Source organism: Acipenser ruthenus, chromosome 26 (assembly GCF_902713425.1).
Source record: "Acipenser ruthenus chromosome 26, fAciRut3.2 maternal haplotype, whole genome shotgun sequence".
NCBI lineage: Eukaryota > Metazoa > Chordata > Actinopteri > Acipenseriformes > Acipenseridae > Acipenser > Acipenser ruthenus.
The window spans coordinates 4,883,218-4,897,794 of NC_081214.1; the positions used below are offsets into that span (position 1 = coordinate 4,883,218).

At 37.3% G+C, this 14,577-nt stretch overlaps 1 protein-coding gene across 2 annotated transcripts in view; it reads left to right on the forward strand.

Annotated features, from left to right (window-relative positions):
- Positions 1-416: 416 nt before the first annotated feature.
- The window catches only part of LOC117430350 (clathrin heavy chain 1), a 38,110-nt gene continuing 23,949 nt past the window's right edge, over positions 417-14,577 (forward strand). Inside the window, exons 1-2 of one of the 2 annotated variants that reach the window (XM_059000948.1) lie at positions 417-790; positions 11,144-11,351. In XM_059000948.1, the coding sequence (XP_058856931.1) occupies positions 749-790; positions 11,144-11,351 (250 nt within the window). In that variant the 5' untranslated portion in view covers positions 417-748. The remainder of the gene's footprint in view (positions 791-11,143; positions 11,352-14,577) is intronic. The other variant, XM_059000949.1, reaches the window with a different exon arrangement.

Below are 14,577 nucleotides of genomic sequence, written 5' to 3' on the forward strand. Positions count from 1 at the left end.
ATAGCCAGAATCGATTGTTATAGCTTTTATTATTATTATTATTATTATTATTATTATTATTATTTTGTCAAAACATAATGAAACGACTCCTTGAACGTTTGCAAAGCCTGTTTTTCCTCCTCTTACAAAATAACGATAATGACAGCCACCCCACCTTAACGTACTGACACAACCGGTAACCAAAAAGAGTTAATCCGGAACTGACGTGCATTCACGAGGACGAATGATGTGGCAAAAATCAAAGGGCGCATCGCAAAGAAATAGATCCTCTGGTAACCAGCCCATTGATAGAAATACTGTGTAGTGTCTACTGTTCTCTTATATGAAATCAGAATTGATATTTCCATTGGATTAGACGACAGGCTGCACACCAGATAAGCGTTTTTGTTTTAAATCAATAAGTGGAATACGCTTGCATGCGATGGGGTATCCTTCCGCCCTGAGAGTTGCAGAGCTGTTTCCGGATTGTTTCTCTCCCTAGCTGCTTCCGCCGCCATTGCGGGTTTCCAGAATTTGGTGTTACGGCCGCTGCTTTTCATTCAGGGAAAGTAAACACTATACGGGCGGACAGAATAGCACACATTATTATTCCATATTAAAAAAAAAACAAAACATTAGAACATAAAACACATTCATACACGTCTTTGGACATTGAGGAAAGCGTTGAGTGGTTGTCCGGCTCGTACCTGAGTGAAGAAGCTGTAGAAAAGAGCAGATCTAGGAGGAGTGAGAGAAGAGAGTAACCGCCATGGCTCAGATCCTTCCCATCCGCTTCCAGGAGCACCTGCAGGTATGGATACCAAAAAGGGGTAAAAATACGACCTGACCAGGCATACGGTACCGGATTTAACCTTCGGGGGAAATCCCAGTCATTTGGAAGAAGTTCGGGCGCACGCACTGCCCAGAATAGAAATCTATTATATGTAGCTGTGTATTTACAGCCTACAGTATTTATACTTTTTTTTTTTTTGCAGAGTGGTGTTGTGTGACAAACAGAATGGATGTTTTTATTTTCGTGTTCGCTTAATCTGATTTTAATATGTACAGTGGGCAGTGATATTACATTTGAAATTGATGTACTGAAATCATGTTTCCACTGTACTGTACAGTGCTTCCTAGGCCCAATATATATACAACTACAAGTGTCACATTTTAATACGAATATTATTACGCATTAAGGAGTCAATCGCAGCAATCTAACGCTCAAGTAAAGTTGAGTGACCGGTATTATTATTATTATTATTATTACTACGACTACTCAACCAAAACAGAATGGAAGGTTTATTTCAAATAGGGAAGTACCACACACAGTATGCTGGGTGTACATACCTACCGCTACCGTCTCACCAAAATGAATTACCAGGTATTTGCCAATTGCAGGTGTGGGGAATAGAATACCTTTGACATTGCACATTACGAGACCTCTCTTAAACAAATCGAGGCAGTAATGCTGTGAAATCACTACTGTCATTAATTGCCAAAATGCCCATAAAGCTTAACTAGGTTTACCCATCGTATGTGCAGTGCTTAAGTCTTCAGAAAAATAACAACATTGTTTAATGACAGGGTTGTGCTGTAATTGTTATGTATTGTGCTGTTTTGGGTTCGACCTAAAAACAAATAATGTATGGCTACTGTATAATTTGTCAGGGATAAATTAGGCTTGCATTTCCAGCCCTTTTAAGCAATGCCTTTCTTATTTGACGTGTGTTCATCATAATGGACCTCGACCATTTGACTTTGCAATTTATCAGACTAAAAAAAAAACAAAAAAACATTAGTTTTGTGTTTGATTAAAACGACATTAATTTAGTATTTCTGATGTGTAATAATTTTGTTGCTCTGTTGGCTAGAAACCTCTTTTTCCTGTTGAACTGCTACGTGAAAATATTTCGTAAAGATGAAATGCTTTTTCAGCTTACGTTGGTGGGTGGGTGAGGAATTGAATATGCCTTGTTATAAAAACATTAAGCTCTGGTATTAGTCATTTGAATGGACATGTTGCAGTTAGAAGATAAAAAGCATTAGAGTTAAAATGTAAAACATTTAGTAGTGTGTACTATGCACAGGCCTCCAGAGCCCCTCACACAAGTGCACATAACATTGGTATCCCTATTTGCCTCATAGGGTAGATGGGAGGATTGGCTTTCTCATTCATGTAGCCCAATTAAAAACTTACCATGGTGTTGAAAAGGTAATTATGTAAATAGCTGACTATAAAGTAGTTAATTGACACTTTCTTGTTCTGTGTTAAACTTTGAACTGCCGCACCTGCAATATCTGAATAGAAACTGATACCTTTTCAGGAAGTGGAAACAAAGGATTCTCATGGTATATATTTAATACTTTCAAACAGATGACTTATAAATACAATGCTTTACCTTATAAAAGCCTTATTGACTTGGTGGTCTGCGATACATGTTCAGAGTATAAAGAGTACTATTACGTTAGGGGTCTATTTACATATTTTGGTTTGCCTTTAAGGTGACAGGAACTCATAGCAGCATTTCACCAACTACACTTCTGTGGGTTTGTATGGTCACGGTTTCGGTACACCTACACTGCCAATCCTTTTTTAATTTTGGTATATTTTACAAATCTTGTGATATGGTGGTACAATCAGAACTCATTTGACATTAAGTTGTGGTCCTTGAAAAAGTAAAACTATACACAATTCTAGTTTACAACAGTGGCTGTTGACCCTTTATTGAAACATTGAAAATACACTTTCAAAAAGGTATTTTAGTTGAACTCAGGTTTTATGTTTGCATGTTTGTGATTTGCAAAATACTACTAGGATAGTAAATGCAGATATTGGCAACCTGGCTAATCTTTGGATTGGGGGTGGGGGGGTGGGCGTAGGCATTCTCAGAATAATTGCAGCATTGACAGATTTCTCAGTTATGCAGATTAGTCTCTTTCTACATTTTCACAAAATGCTATCTATGATGAAAACAGTCTACTTGGCAGTTCTGATGCTGCACTTTACATTAAGACCAACACACCCACTTTGACATAGATTATGGGATATTTGTAAACTAAAGGGGGAGGGTTCTGTAACTAGAAGCAGTATTTGTTACAATCCTACAAGGCTGTTTATTTACACTCTAGACTGTATTGCTGCTTAAGCTGTCTGTCATTCTTGCTATTATCTAACAAAGTTTTAGAAATAAACTGAAATGCAGTACTTGATATGAATTTGGCTTAGTAATTTGTATATTGGTACTAGTGTAGGAGTAATGGTAATGTGCTAACATAATACATCTTTTGTCCATGGCAAAGACTAGATTAGTTGTATACAGTTCAAGAAACCTTTTCACTCATGTTATTGATAGTTTGCCAGCTTAGTAGTACATTAAGGGGCAGAAGTATAAACTGCATATTTTAAATAAATAAAAATTAAAAAAATACAGAATCTTGCAGATGTCTCCAATGTGGATATTTCGTTTTTTGCCGGTGTGGGACATTTTTGTTGTGTAATTGTTTTCAATAAAATATTATACCTAATTACTGGTGTCTTTGTGAATCATGATTGCCTAAGAACTTATCATTTTTATACTGGTACAGTTCAGAATACGCTCAATACACTCATTGCTTGCATTAAAAAAGGAATGTATAGACTGATTTTTTTCATCTGGGATTGTGGTTGTGTCCTTGTGGTATCAAGGTCATTTTGCTGGATTTACTCCAAAGAGGAAAACAGTCAAGATATCACTTTGCAATTAATTTCTGGTGTTCATACCACTAGGTGACACATTTCTGACCTCAATAAAACATACTACAAAAGACACATTTGCTTACAAACATGTACTGCTATACAAGTGTAATTTTGTTTGTGTAAACTGGTGGTATATTCTGCCTCAAATTTTAAAAAGAAAGTGATTGCTACATCATAGAGTTAAGGGACTGGGTTAAAACTATATTAAACATTGAAGTAATATTAGAGCAAATTATTTCTTATGTACATTGAATATAGTATAGAGTGGATTGTGATACAGATTCGTGTTTTAGTCTTTAGCAGCATCTTGCAGTAATTTCATGTGTCTGCTGCTGGTCTTGCTGGTGTTTGTATCTTGAGTTTCTGGTCTTGATTGCACATGGCAAGGGCTTGGTAATCAAGCGAGTGGTTGGCTTCATGCTATTGCCAGCAGCATGTAGCTGCTGTTCATGAGTGCTACTGACTGGTTGGCAGATGGCTGTAGCCAACTGGATGGGATGCAACAGAGATAGAAAAGGCCTATGAAGCTAAATTGATTTTCTTGCTGTAGACATTTTTTTGACAATTAAAGGATGTTTTATGTTGTATTATGTCACAACATCCTTCGGATGAGATGTAAAATCGAGGTCCTATTGTAAGTGACTGCAGCAGTTATTGGTGTATAGTTCACCCCCTAGTCCAGGGTTCTCCCCAGAAATTCTGTACAGCCGGGCAGCAGGACATTATAGCCGGGAGCACTTTTAACGGAAAAATAAACTTGCCTTACCTTAAATATATAATACGACAAAAAATTTGAATAATGTGTTGTCTTTCGTTGATTATATCTGGTTGCACTTTTTTATGTTTTGCTTTCTTTTTCATAACTGTTTTTTATTATGGTAAATTACCGTGCTTATTTAGGCACTCTACGATTTGACTGGGGAAAGATAACGTAGGTTTATCGGAGTTCACCAAAAAAAATAAAAAAGGTAACCTTTTCACTTCCTTTTTAGCTTAATTATTGAGCTTTTTGCTTCATTTAAATTGGTTTCTTTAAGTTTTCAGGGCATTTTGTTAATAGACGTCCATTTGTTTTTTGCTGGTCTACATTTTTTGAATGCAACTGTTCATTTTAACCATTTTTTTTACACAACAGTACTCACACACGTTTGGTCATCATCATAACTGTTGCATGAAACTGGAGTGTAATAATCCAGCACCTCTGCACTTAAGCATTTGTATGTCGGCTGACAAGTATTCAGCTGATATCCCACCACGCCTTTCTTCTTAAAGGCGTACAGTACAGCCTCTATACCCCTAATATCTCACAAGCACCTGGGTACATATTTTTTACGATATCACAACAAAATAAATATGTATAGCTATTATGTACTATATATATATAACCTTACAGTACAATAATATGACAAAATGGACTGAATGATAATACCCAAAAATATCTTAATATTTTTTAATAAAGTAGCCTGGCGCAAATATAGTATTAGGCGGTGGATTGCGCCGGTCGACGGCTTATTTTGAAAATGCTGTATTCGTTGTCACTATTTTTGCTTTGAAAATATTTGGTTATTTTTTATTAACATTTTAGCCTCTCAAAGTGCTTAACACAGAAAACCCGCCCCTTCAACTCTGAATGGTTAAATGTTGTGTCAAGACGTAACACAGCTGTCGTGTGGTTCCAAGATTTTTTTTTCACCCAAAAACGTGCAAGTGATCTAGTCTGCTAGAAGCGCAATCAGTCCTTATTGTTAAAGGCACAGTAGCATCTGCAAGACGGCCAGATCGGGTTTTTTTCAGCCGGGTGGCACACCCTGCTGAAAAAGGTCTGGGGAGAACCCTGTAGTCTAATTAATGGCCAATTAATAATGTTAGTTTGTATGTAATGTGTAATTCTGAAGGTCACAAGGTGTCATATTTTGTGTTTCACTGTTTCCTAGGCTTACAGACAGTTGCTGGTTACCTGGTATTTTTTGTTGCTTGCCCTTTATGAACCAGTACAGTTTCAAGACTAACTCATGAAGGAAACACCTATAATTTCTTGTTATAATATTACCTGAGGGGGTATGAAATTGTTGGAACTTTGTACGTTCACCTATGACCTTTCAGTCATATGTTATTGCCGCACATTCCAGAGATTGTCACAAGATTGACGAGAGAAAGGAGAATTTGTGCAAGAGTTTTCTTTGAGCATCATAAACACAAATGCAGGTAGTTGATGTAGACCTTGTACTTGTAGTACTGTAGAATTTATAATGATTCATTTGTCTGATATTATAAAATAAGACGCTATTCTATATTCACTTAAAATCCCAATTTTTTTTTCTTCCTTTAAATCCTTCGAAAGTTCATATTAGCTGCAAACTTCTTTTTCGTTTCTACTTACATGATTGAGTGGAGCAGGCGTAAAACTGTTGTTTTAACCAGAGGAACAATGTCTGGCTTCCTGTTGTTCTCTTGCTGCTGAGGAGAGCTGCAGGCTCAGCATTTAAACATCCTTCCTTGTAGATTGAGCTTTACCACTTGAGGAATGTATGTATTTCTGCTGACGTAAATGACTTCCTCAGGAATGGAAAACTGGGATTGGTGACCCATGTTTGCAATGCAGTTTTACTTCTAAAAGTAGAATATAGTGACATTCTATGGTTTAATTTGTGCTAGTGCTCCAGTTAAAGGGCTGTAATAAGCAATGTTTCTGAGTTTGGAATGGCCGAGCGCCGCCCGGGTGGGGGAGGGCTAGGTCGGCCAGGGTGTCCTCAGCTCACCGCTCACCAGCGACCCCTGTGGACTAGCCGGGCGCCTGCGGGCCTACCTGTAAGTTGCCCAGAACTGCGTGGTCCTCCGACGCTGTAGGTTTGAGGTGGCTGAATGGCAGTCCTGCAGAGTGAAAAAGAAGCGGACGGCTGACGGCACAAGTTTCGGAGGACGCGTGTGTCCGTCTGTCTCTCCCGAGTCAGTGCAGGGGTAGCATCGGTGAGCTGGATTGAAATAAAAATAATTGGGCTTTCCAAATTAAAAAAAATAATAATTTGTAGTGTTAAATAGCACTTTGATTTTTCCTAAAAAAGATGTATATTGTTTTAGGCCAAAAATCTAATCTTGTAGCAAGTGTTCTGGGATTGCACTGCTTGGTACTATGGTCTGGAAAATTAAATATGTACAGTATATGTATTTATTTAAAAGCAATTGGTTTGTACCAGTGGTTTAAGGGCAGGTCTAGAAATGTAAATTCGACCTCGATGTAGGGTTGGAACAATAATCGATTATCGTGATATTATCGATAATGTTTTTGCATCGATAATTGTATTGCGTTGAAAAATAATTATCGATAATCATTTTATCGTCCGTTACCCACTATGATATGCTTGTGTGTAACAGTAACTCTGCATTGAAGCAATAAGACAGGACTCAACTGTCTGCGTGAGGCGCAACACATGATCTGTGCGCGCTGCCTAGTGGGAAGTTGTAACATGTGTCGTAAGATTCACCGAGTAAAGGCAAACGTTTGAGCTAATGGCGATGGCAACTGCAGAAACTACCAAACCTTCCGAAAAGATTTTAGAAAAAAGAAACAGCATCAGTCCTGTGTGGCAGTTTTTTGGAGTGACAGAAGGTGATCCGCAAGGTAATAAGCTGTCTGTAGGCAGCGTGGAAAAGCTGATATTTTTTAATCGCAATTTATAATTTTTTTTTTTTTTTTTTTTTTTTTTTTAAACACTTTTTTTAATAAGTAGCCTATATGTCAAAAGTTGAAAAGCTACCAAACAAACATTTGGTTATATTATATGTCCTTTTTGGTAACCAACCATTGTTTCATAACTTTTATTAAAGATGCTGGTCTTTTTGAAAATTGTCTAGTGTTATTTCTTCTAAACTCATAGAGGCAGTTGTCATATTGCTCAAATATATATATATATATATATAAATGGCTTTAAATTTGGTAAATTCCAAGACATTTTACATATGTTATTTTTTCAGCCGATAATCATGATTATCGTGATAATTTACAGCCGATAATTGATAACTGAAAATGTCATTATCGTCCAACCCTACCTCGATGGTCACCCAACGCTTTCTCAAATTGCAGCAAAGACAGTGACATGAAAAGGTGAGTCATGCTTTATCTTCAGTGCTGTGCATTCCTAGTGCTGGCATTTCAGAACAACGCTAAATGTCAGAATGGCTAATAAAAGTCAGTGCTGTGATAAATAAATTATGTGAACGGAACTCTTCTGTTACAATGCACATACGCTGCAGAGGTCTCTACCATTGTTTTGCCTCGCAATTATAAATATAGTTCCTGGTTGTCCACTATTTTACATTGGCATTCATTGACACATTGTGGTGTTTTGTCCATAATAGTGATACACACCACACAGTTGCGGTCCAGTCGTTTTTAACCACTTAACTGCCACATTCAATTAAGGTCTTTATGATCTTTATGTGCATTTGACATTCTCTTGCCCTCGGGATGCATGGCTTCTGTTAACAAAAACTTGTTTCTAGTTTTGACTGGTCACTGGAATCTGAAAGGTTAGTCTGAAATATGTTTGCCAATAGTAAAATCAAGTACCAGAGGCATACCAGAGAGAATTACAGAGTTAGATTACAAGCCTATATATTGGGTCCCCTGTATCATGTCCCCAGAGATTCATATTTGTCCTCCTGCCACTTGTCACTGAACATTATAGTAATAAATGCAACCCTTGGTCTGTTGTTTACATACTGTATACAGTTGCTGTAGCACTGAAGCAGTATTTCAAGTTTGCCCTCATGTGCCGGACATTGCCCTGCTGCTAGCCATTATGAACCATACATACCATACTAATAACACTTCTAAGCAAAATACAGTAGATCCTCGGTTACGAACCCCTTGGGAAGAGAGGCTTGGGAAGTAGGCCTAAATTGTCTTTTAAAAGTAATCTGAAATGTGGTTGTAATCTCTGTCTTGGATGCTATGAATGCAGCCTTATAGCTGTATTCATATTGCTTTGTAATGTAGTAGGTACAATTTTTGTAATAACATTTCATTTTCTTTAGACAAAATGGAAAGATTCCTTTGTAGTTACAGGGTTTTAGTTTATTGAAGCATGCAGTTCAGAGTTCTAAATTTAGCAGAATATACAATGAATCATTTCTGGCTCACAGCAAATGCAATGTAGTAATATTGTTTGTGCTTAATCGGAAGCTATTACTTGTTCATGTAACTGGAGTCCCTCAAGTAAATGCCATCGGAAATAAGGATTCCCTGCAGCCAATCGGAAGGACTGCATAGACAGTGATGTCATATCTGATGTCATCAGTACCTTTGGCAGATGGTGTTCTTTGCTAGGAATGGCAGGGATTATGTATGGTAAATCTGAAGGCTAGTGTTGCTTAGATACTGCTGAGTGTAATCTAGCGGTGCTGCTGTAAAATGGCTGTGTGTGCTGACATCTGCTATTAGTTAACTGCGTGCAGCCCGCATTTTTTGAGAATCTGAGCTATCTATTTTTTCATTACGTTTTGACACTAGCCAATAGGAAATAGTTGCAGTATCTTCCTAATTTTAAGATTGTTTGTAGTGATGAAAAAATCAGAATAGTTTAAAGGTGGCACTATGCAGTTTTGCTTTTGAGCATAAAACCTGTTACTTCAGCAATTCCTCAATGTGTATTATTGTTAGGGACACTAGGGAGATAGCGAATGCCAGGGATCAAATATGCTGGTAGTAAGACTTTTGGCTGACTTGGTGTCCGAGTTACATTTAACACCCTCTTTTGGTGACAAAATATACCAGTGTGATAATAAACTTTATCAGTATTCTGTAGATTAAGAAAGCCTCTTTTTGAAAATGTATTTAACTGAATGTATAACGCTGTAAAATATTATGTAGGTTATGAGAATGTATGAATGCAAGAGTTGACGCAAACATGGGGTCTGAGTTATGTTTGTCACCAAATTTATTTGTTGTTTTACAGATTTATATTTATTTTAAATACATGTTCCTGTTGCTAATATGGTCATTGTTAAACAATGTAACATTTTATAATTTAAATTGATTTGTGTCCCTATTACAAGTACACATTTGTCCCCAGGAAGTAGATTATCTTGCAGCATATACCATGAGTTCTCTTAGTGTTGTAATTGACATATATTAACTCTTCTCCATTTTAAAAATAGGCCATAATATGGTACATTGTGTTGTATTTTATTATCTGCTATGCTAACAGTACCAGAAAGAATTTGGGTTGGGCAAGGGTGTGGTGATTGACGCCTTTTGATTGTTTAAAGCCACACATTCCTATGACAAAAAAGGGTGGTATAACTTTGTGGTTTTGAATTTGTCTGTGTGCAATTGTTTCGAAATGCACTGTACTACTTGAATTCTGCAATTGCTTCCTAAACAGATGCAGTAGCAGCTGTCTCTGCATCCCGAAAATCTATTTCTACAGACTTGTTTGCTTTGCTTAGAACTGATAACCTCACAGTTTTAAAGCGTTTTGTCATCTTGTGATAGAAGAAAAACTATTAGTCGGGTGCTTTTAAAATACATGTACAGTTCTTGATACTGTGTTTTTTTTTTCTTGTAGTAATATTAAGCATGCTGTTCAATGAAGTGTTAAATAGTACTACTTCCATTTTAATAGTGTTGAGAATGTGTGTTGTCCTTTGCTGCACAGAAGGACGTTACAGTGGAGTTCTGCCTCGCAAGCATCTGTCATGGAAGCTCTAATCTGATGTCCTGCAGGCCCATCTTTGCAGGGGTTAACTCCTCATGTTCTTCTTTGAAGGCACAATAATGTACACCCTTTTTATCTGTATGGGCCAGCAGCCACATTGGCACACTGTGGGTCTGAACAAGGGAGGGGGAGGCTACATTACCATTGGACTAGTACTAAGAGTCCAAAGGAAATATTAATAGCCCTTTTTTTTGGTTCAGTTGGTGACATGTCACATGCTTTGAACATGTTTTAAAAGACATGCTTAAACATATCCTGCTTAATGTGGAATTAAACATTGAATTTTGGTGCTATTTACAAAGTAAACCCCATTTAATAGTCTCTGCTGACACATTGTTAAAGCCTCCTATATGCAGGTTATACCATGTGACTTTTTAGGTTTCAACAATGGAGACTGCACACTGACACCAGTGTTGAGTGAAGCCCTCACGTGATTAGCTTTGCAGTGTTTGTATGGCAAAAAAAAAAAAACCCTTAGAAGTAGATTTCATGAAGACAAAACAACCTTGACCTTCCTTACAGATTAGTTAATTAAAATGTTGGGTAAAATCTTTCTCTATCATGGATTTTATTTTTTAAATGTATCTGGTGTACAGAAGGCTGTTTAAAATGTTGTGGTATTTAATTTTAAGTATTTAATTTTAAGTATTTATGTTCAACCAACATAAGAACATAACAAAAATGACTGTATTACCATTCTCTTTCATAGCTCCAAAACCTGGGCATCAACCCAGCAAACATTGGGTTCAGCACCTTAACCATGGAGTCGGACAAGTTCATCTGCATCCGAGAGAAGGTTGGGGACCAGGCCCAGGTGGTCATTATTGATATGAATGATCCTAACACTCCTATTCGCCGCCCCATCTCTGCTGACAGCGCTATTATGAACCCTGCCAGCAAAGTCATTGCACTGAAAGGTAGGGTTGGAATATTTTCTCTTGACTCAAACCGTGCAAGTACATTTAGGATATTTATAAGCACGGGTATTCAGGAAAGCACCTCGAGGCATGACCGCTACTAATTCTTCATGTTTGACTGTAATATTGGAGTGGTGGTTAGTTGATAACCAACTGTTCTTTTATTTGCTGAGTTAATTACCAACAGTGTAGCAAAGCGCTTTGTATGCTATTTTATTTTGTTCACAAACTATGTAGGCTCCGCTCGTTTGCAGCATCCCTCTTTTGTGTGCAGTAATTTATATTTTATGTTTTGTAAAGTAATTTTATGTGTAATTGGCAAACTAGCTGCCAGTCTTGCTGTTCAAACATTTGTAAATCTATACGTTAAAAAAGTCTGTTGTGATGCTTGAATTTCAGAATTTTGTCCCGCTGTCATAATTGCTTTGTCTGTTTGTGTTTTTTTTGTTTGTTTGTTTTTTTTTTTTTTACCGCTTTCTTATCTGTATGCAGACGGTGAGTTAACATTTATGTATGACAAGAATTGTGAAAGTTGTAATCCTGGTTTAAAAAAAAAAAAAAAGTCATTTTAATATAAAATGCATTTGACTATATGCAATAGTAGTGGTCCATTTATTTTTTAAAAAGAGAAACTACTTTTAAAAGCAAAGTTGCAAACGTATTGTAGGAAAAGGTGTTGGCTGTGGATGGTTGGATCTGGTATAAGCTTATTCGTGCTTTGTCATTACGGATTTACATGATTGATGTGCTAATCAAGTTTGATCAAAACAATCATAGCTGACGCTTGACCACCACCAACCCATATATTAGTGTTCTAGCAATATATAAAGTTGACATTTTACACTGTAGTTTTTTCCTACACTGTATGCAACACAATACCTATCCAGCCTGTAAAGTATATGATATGCAATGTTAGAAATAGTTATTTACATTTGTTTTTAAAATGCATACTATGCTTTAACAACCCACATTGTGCATGATATTGCAGCTGGAATTTAACACACTTTTTGTTATTTAAATGTTTTTATTCTGTAAATGGGCAGCAAAGAGCCACTTGACATGAGGCGTAATGCATGTTTCACTCTGTACATTAATAATAAGCAGGACTTAACTTTCACAATTTCTATAGCTTGAATGTTGGCATTAAGTTGATTTAGTTGTAAGTGATTTTGTAAGTGTGTGGGATGAAAATACTGTGAATGAATATATTTAATGTATTTTTTTTTAATTCACACAAAAATAGTCTGATTTTATATTTTTACACCACCCTTTGTGTGTGTGTCTACATTAATCTAGCCCTTTGGGCTCTTCAAGCAGGGGTGTGAAATGAAAGACCTTTTTAATTCATTGGCAAAGATACATTTTGTCAGATGCACATGTTGGTGTTTCAGGCCCCCAAAGTAATTGAAATATTGTTGTGATTTTTTTTTAAAACATCAAATGTCTGAAACACATATTAAAAAACAAGACCCAGTATAAAGGTGGTTAATTACCTGAACATTTAGAGTTTCAATTATGTAGTAATTTGTTCAATCTAGCCGCAGAATTCACACTTTAAAAACTTATGCTAATACTGATACTGTGAATGTAGAAACAATAAAGGGGTTCACTCTTTTATTGTGAAGACGTATTAGCAGATTGTCCTTCTTACATTATTTGTAGTTAGAAAGATTACATTTCATTTCCAAAAATTATTTTGGACTGAGAAGTTGCTCAAGAAATCAGATTAGCAAAATGTACTGTTAAACTTGATTACTTGAAGACTATTTTTAAATTGGGAAATGTAATCAAAACAAGTACAGCTTGTCCACTTTAGTATTATTTCTTCAGACATTCTTGGATAAATTCCCTTTGTCTTGACATTCCCAGTGTGTTGTTTTTTCATTCCTGTGACAGTGTTTGCGTGCTGTGCTTTTGCCTTCAATCTGCATTCAGACACAAGTCTGTCAATCGTACCTTGTGTTTTAAAGAACTTGGGAGGGGGGGGGGGGGGGGGTATTTAAGTCTTTAAAATCAAGAACTGGATAAAATCCTGATCTGGTATATTGTAATGTACATTCCTGATTTTACCTTATTCCTATGAATTTAAGACACACTCTTTTAACCATTTTTTGCTTGTCTAAAATAGCCTGCGCCTTGAATCCGACTACAGTATAGTGATGCGTGTATTAGAATCACAAACAAGATGTGACTGACTGCCGAGAAAACACGAACAAAGACGTCTGCCCGAATACCCAAGCAGCAATGTGACTTAAGGCCACCATACACGGGCCGATTTTTGTCACCGGCGATATGTTGTCAGTGATTTATCGTGAGAACCTTCTCACCATACATGGGCCTATTTTTGTTGTCCAGTGAGAGAATGGCAGAAGGAGAACTGGCGGTTTATACACACACACACACACACACACACACACACACACACACACACACACACACACACACACAGCATATGGACTACAGAAGCATATACCAACTGAAAATTAAAGCAGATCGGCATACCTTCTGTCAAGAGGATTGTGTCAAGAGAAGTGTAGTGGAAACGACTGAGACAGAAAATAACCGAACAAATTGAGAGATACTAATTAACAGGGTTTATTTTTTTGGACAACCTGTCTGCCTCCAGACATGTCTAGTTTAGCGAGGGACGGACTATGCTTTTTTTTTTAAATTTAGTAGTTGCCAATTCGTTTTTTGTTATTTTCTCCCCAATTTAGTAGTGTCCAATTACTTTGTTTAGCTCAGCTCAGCGCTCTCCTGCGAAGCGTGTGCCGTTAGCTGTCCGCATTTTTACACACTGCAGACTCACCATGCAGCTACACAGAGCTGCAGCGTTAGAGGACAACGCAGCTTACAGGCAAGCCCGCAGGAGCCTGGTCAGACCACAGGGGTCGCTGGTGTGCGTTGAGCCGAGTACACCCTGGCTGACCTAACCCTCCCTCCCCATGGACGGCGCTCGGCCAATTGTGCGCCGCCCCCTGGGAGCTGTCGTCCTCGGTCTATCAAAGGAATAGCCTGGAGTTGAACTGGCAGCGTCCAGACTATAGGCCCTGCCTATGCCTTTTTTTAATGTATTTTCTAATATTAGAGATTGATCGGTAGGTCTGTCCGGCCTGGGCTTTTCACATCTAAATATCAAAACCTCACCTGACATGTTAATCTCAGCGGCAATTTCTTCAATTGCTTTGCTCCTTTCATTTTCATCATGATACTCTTTCTTTTTCGT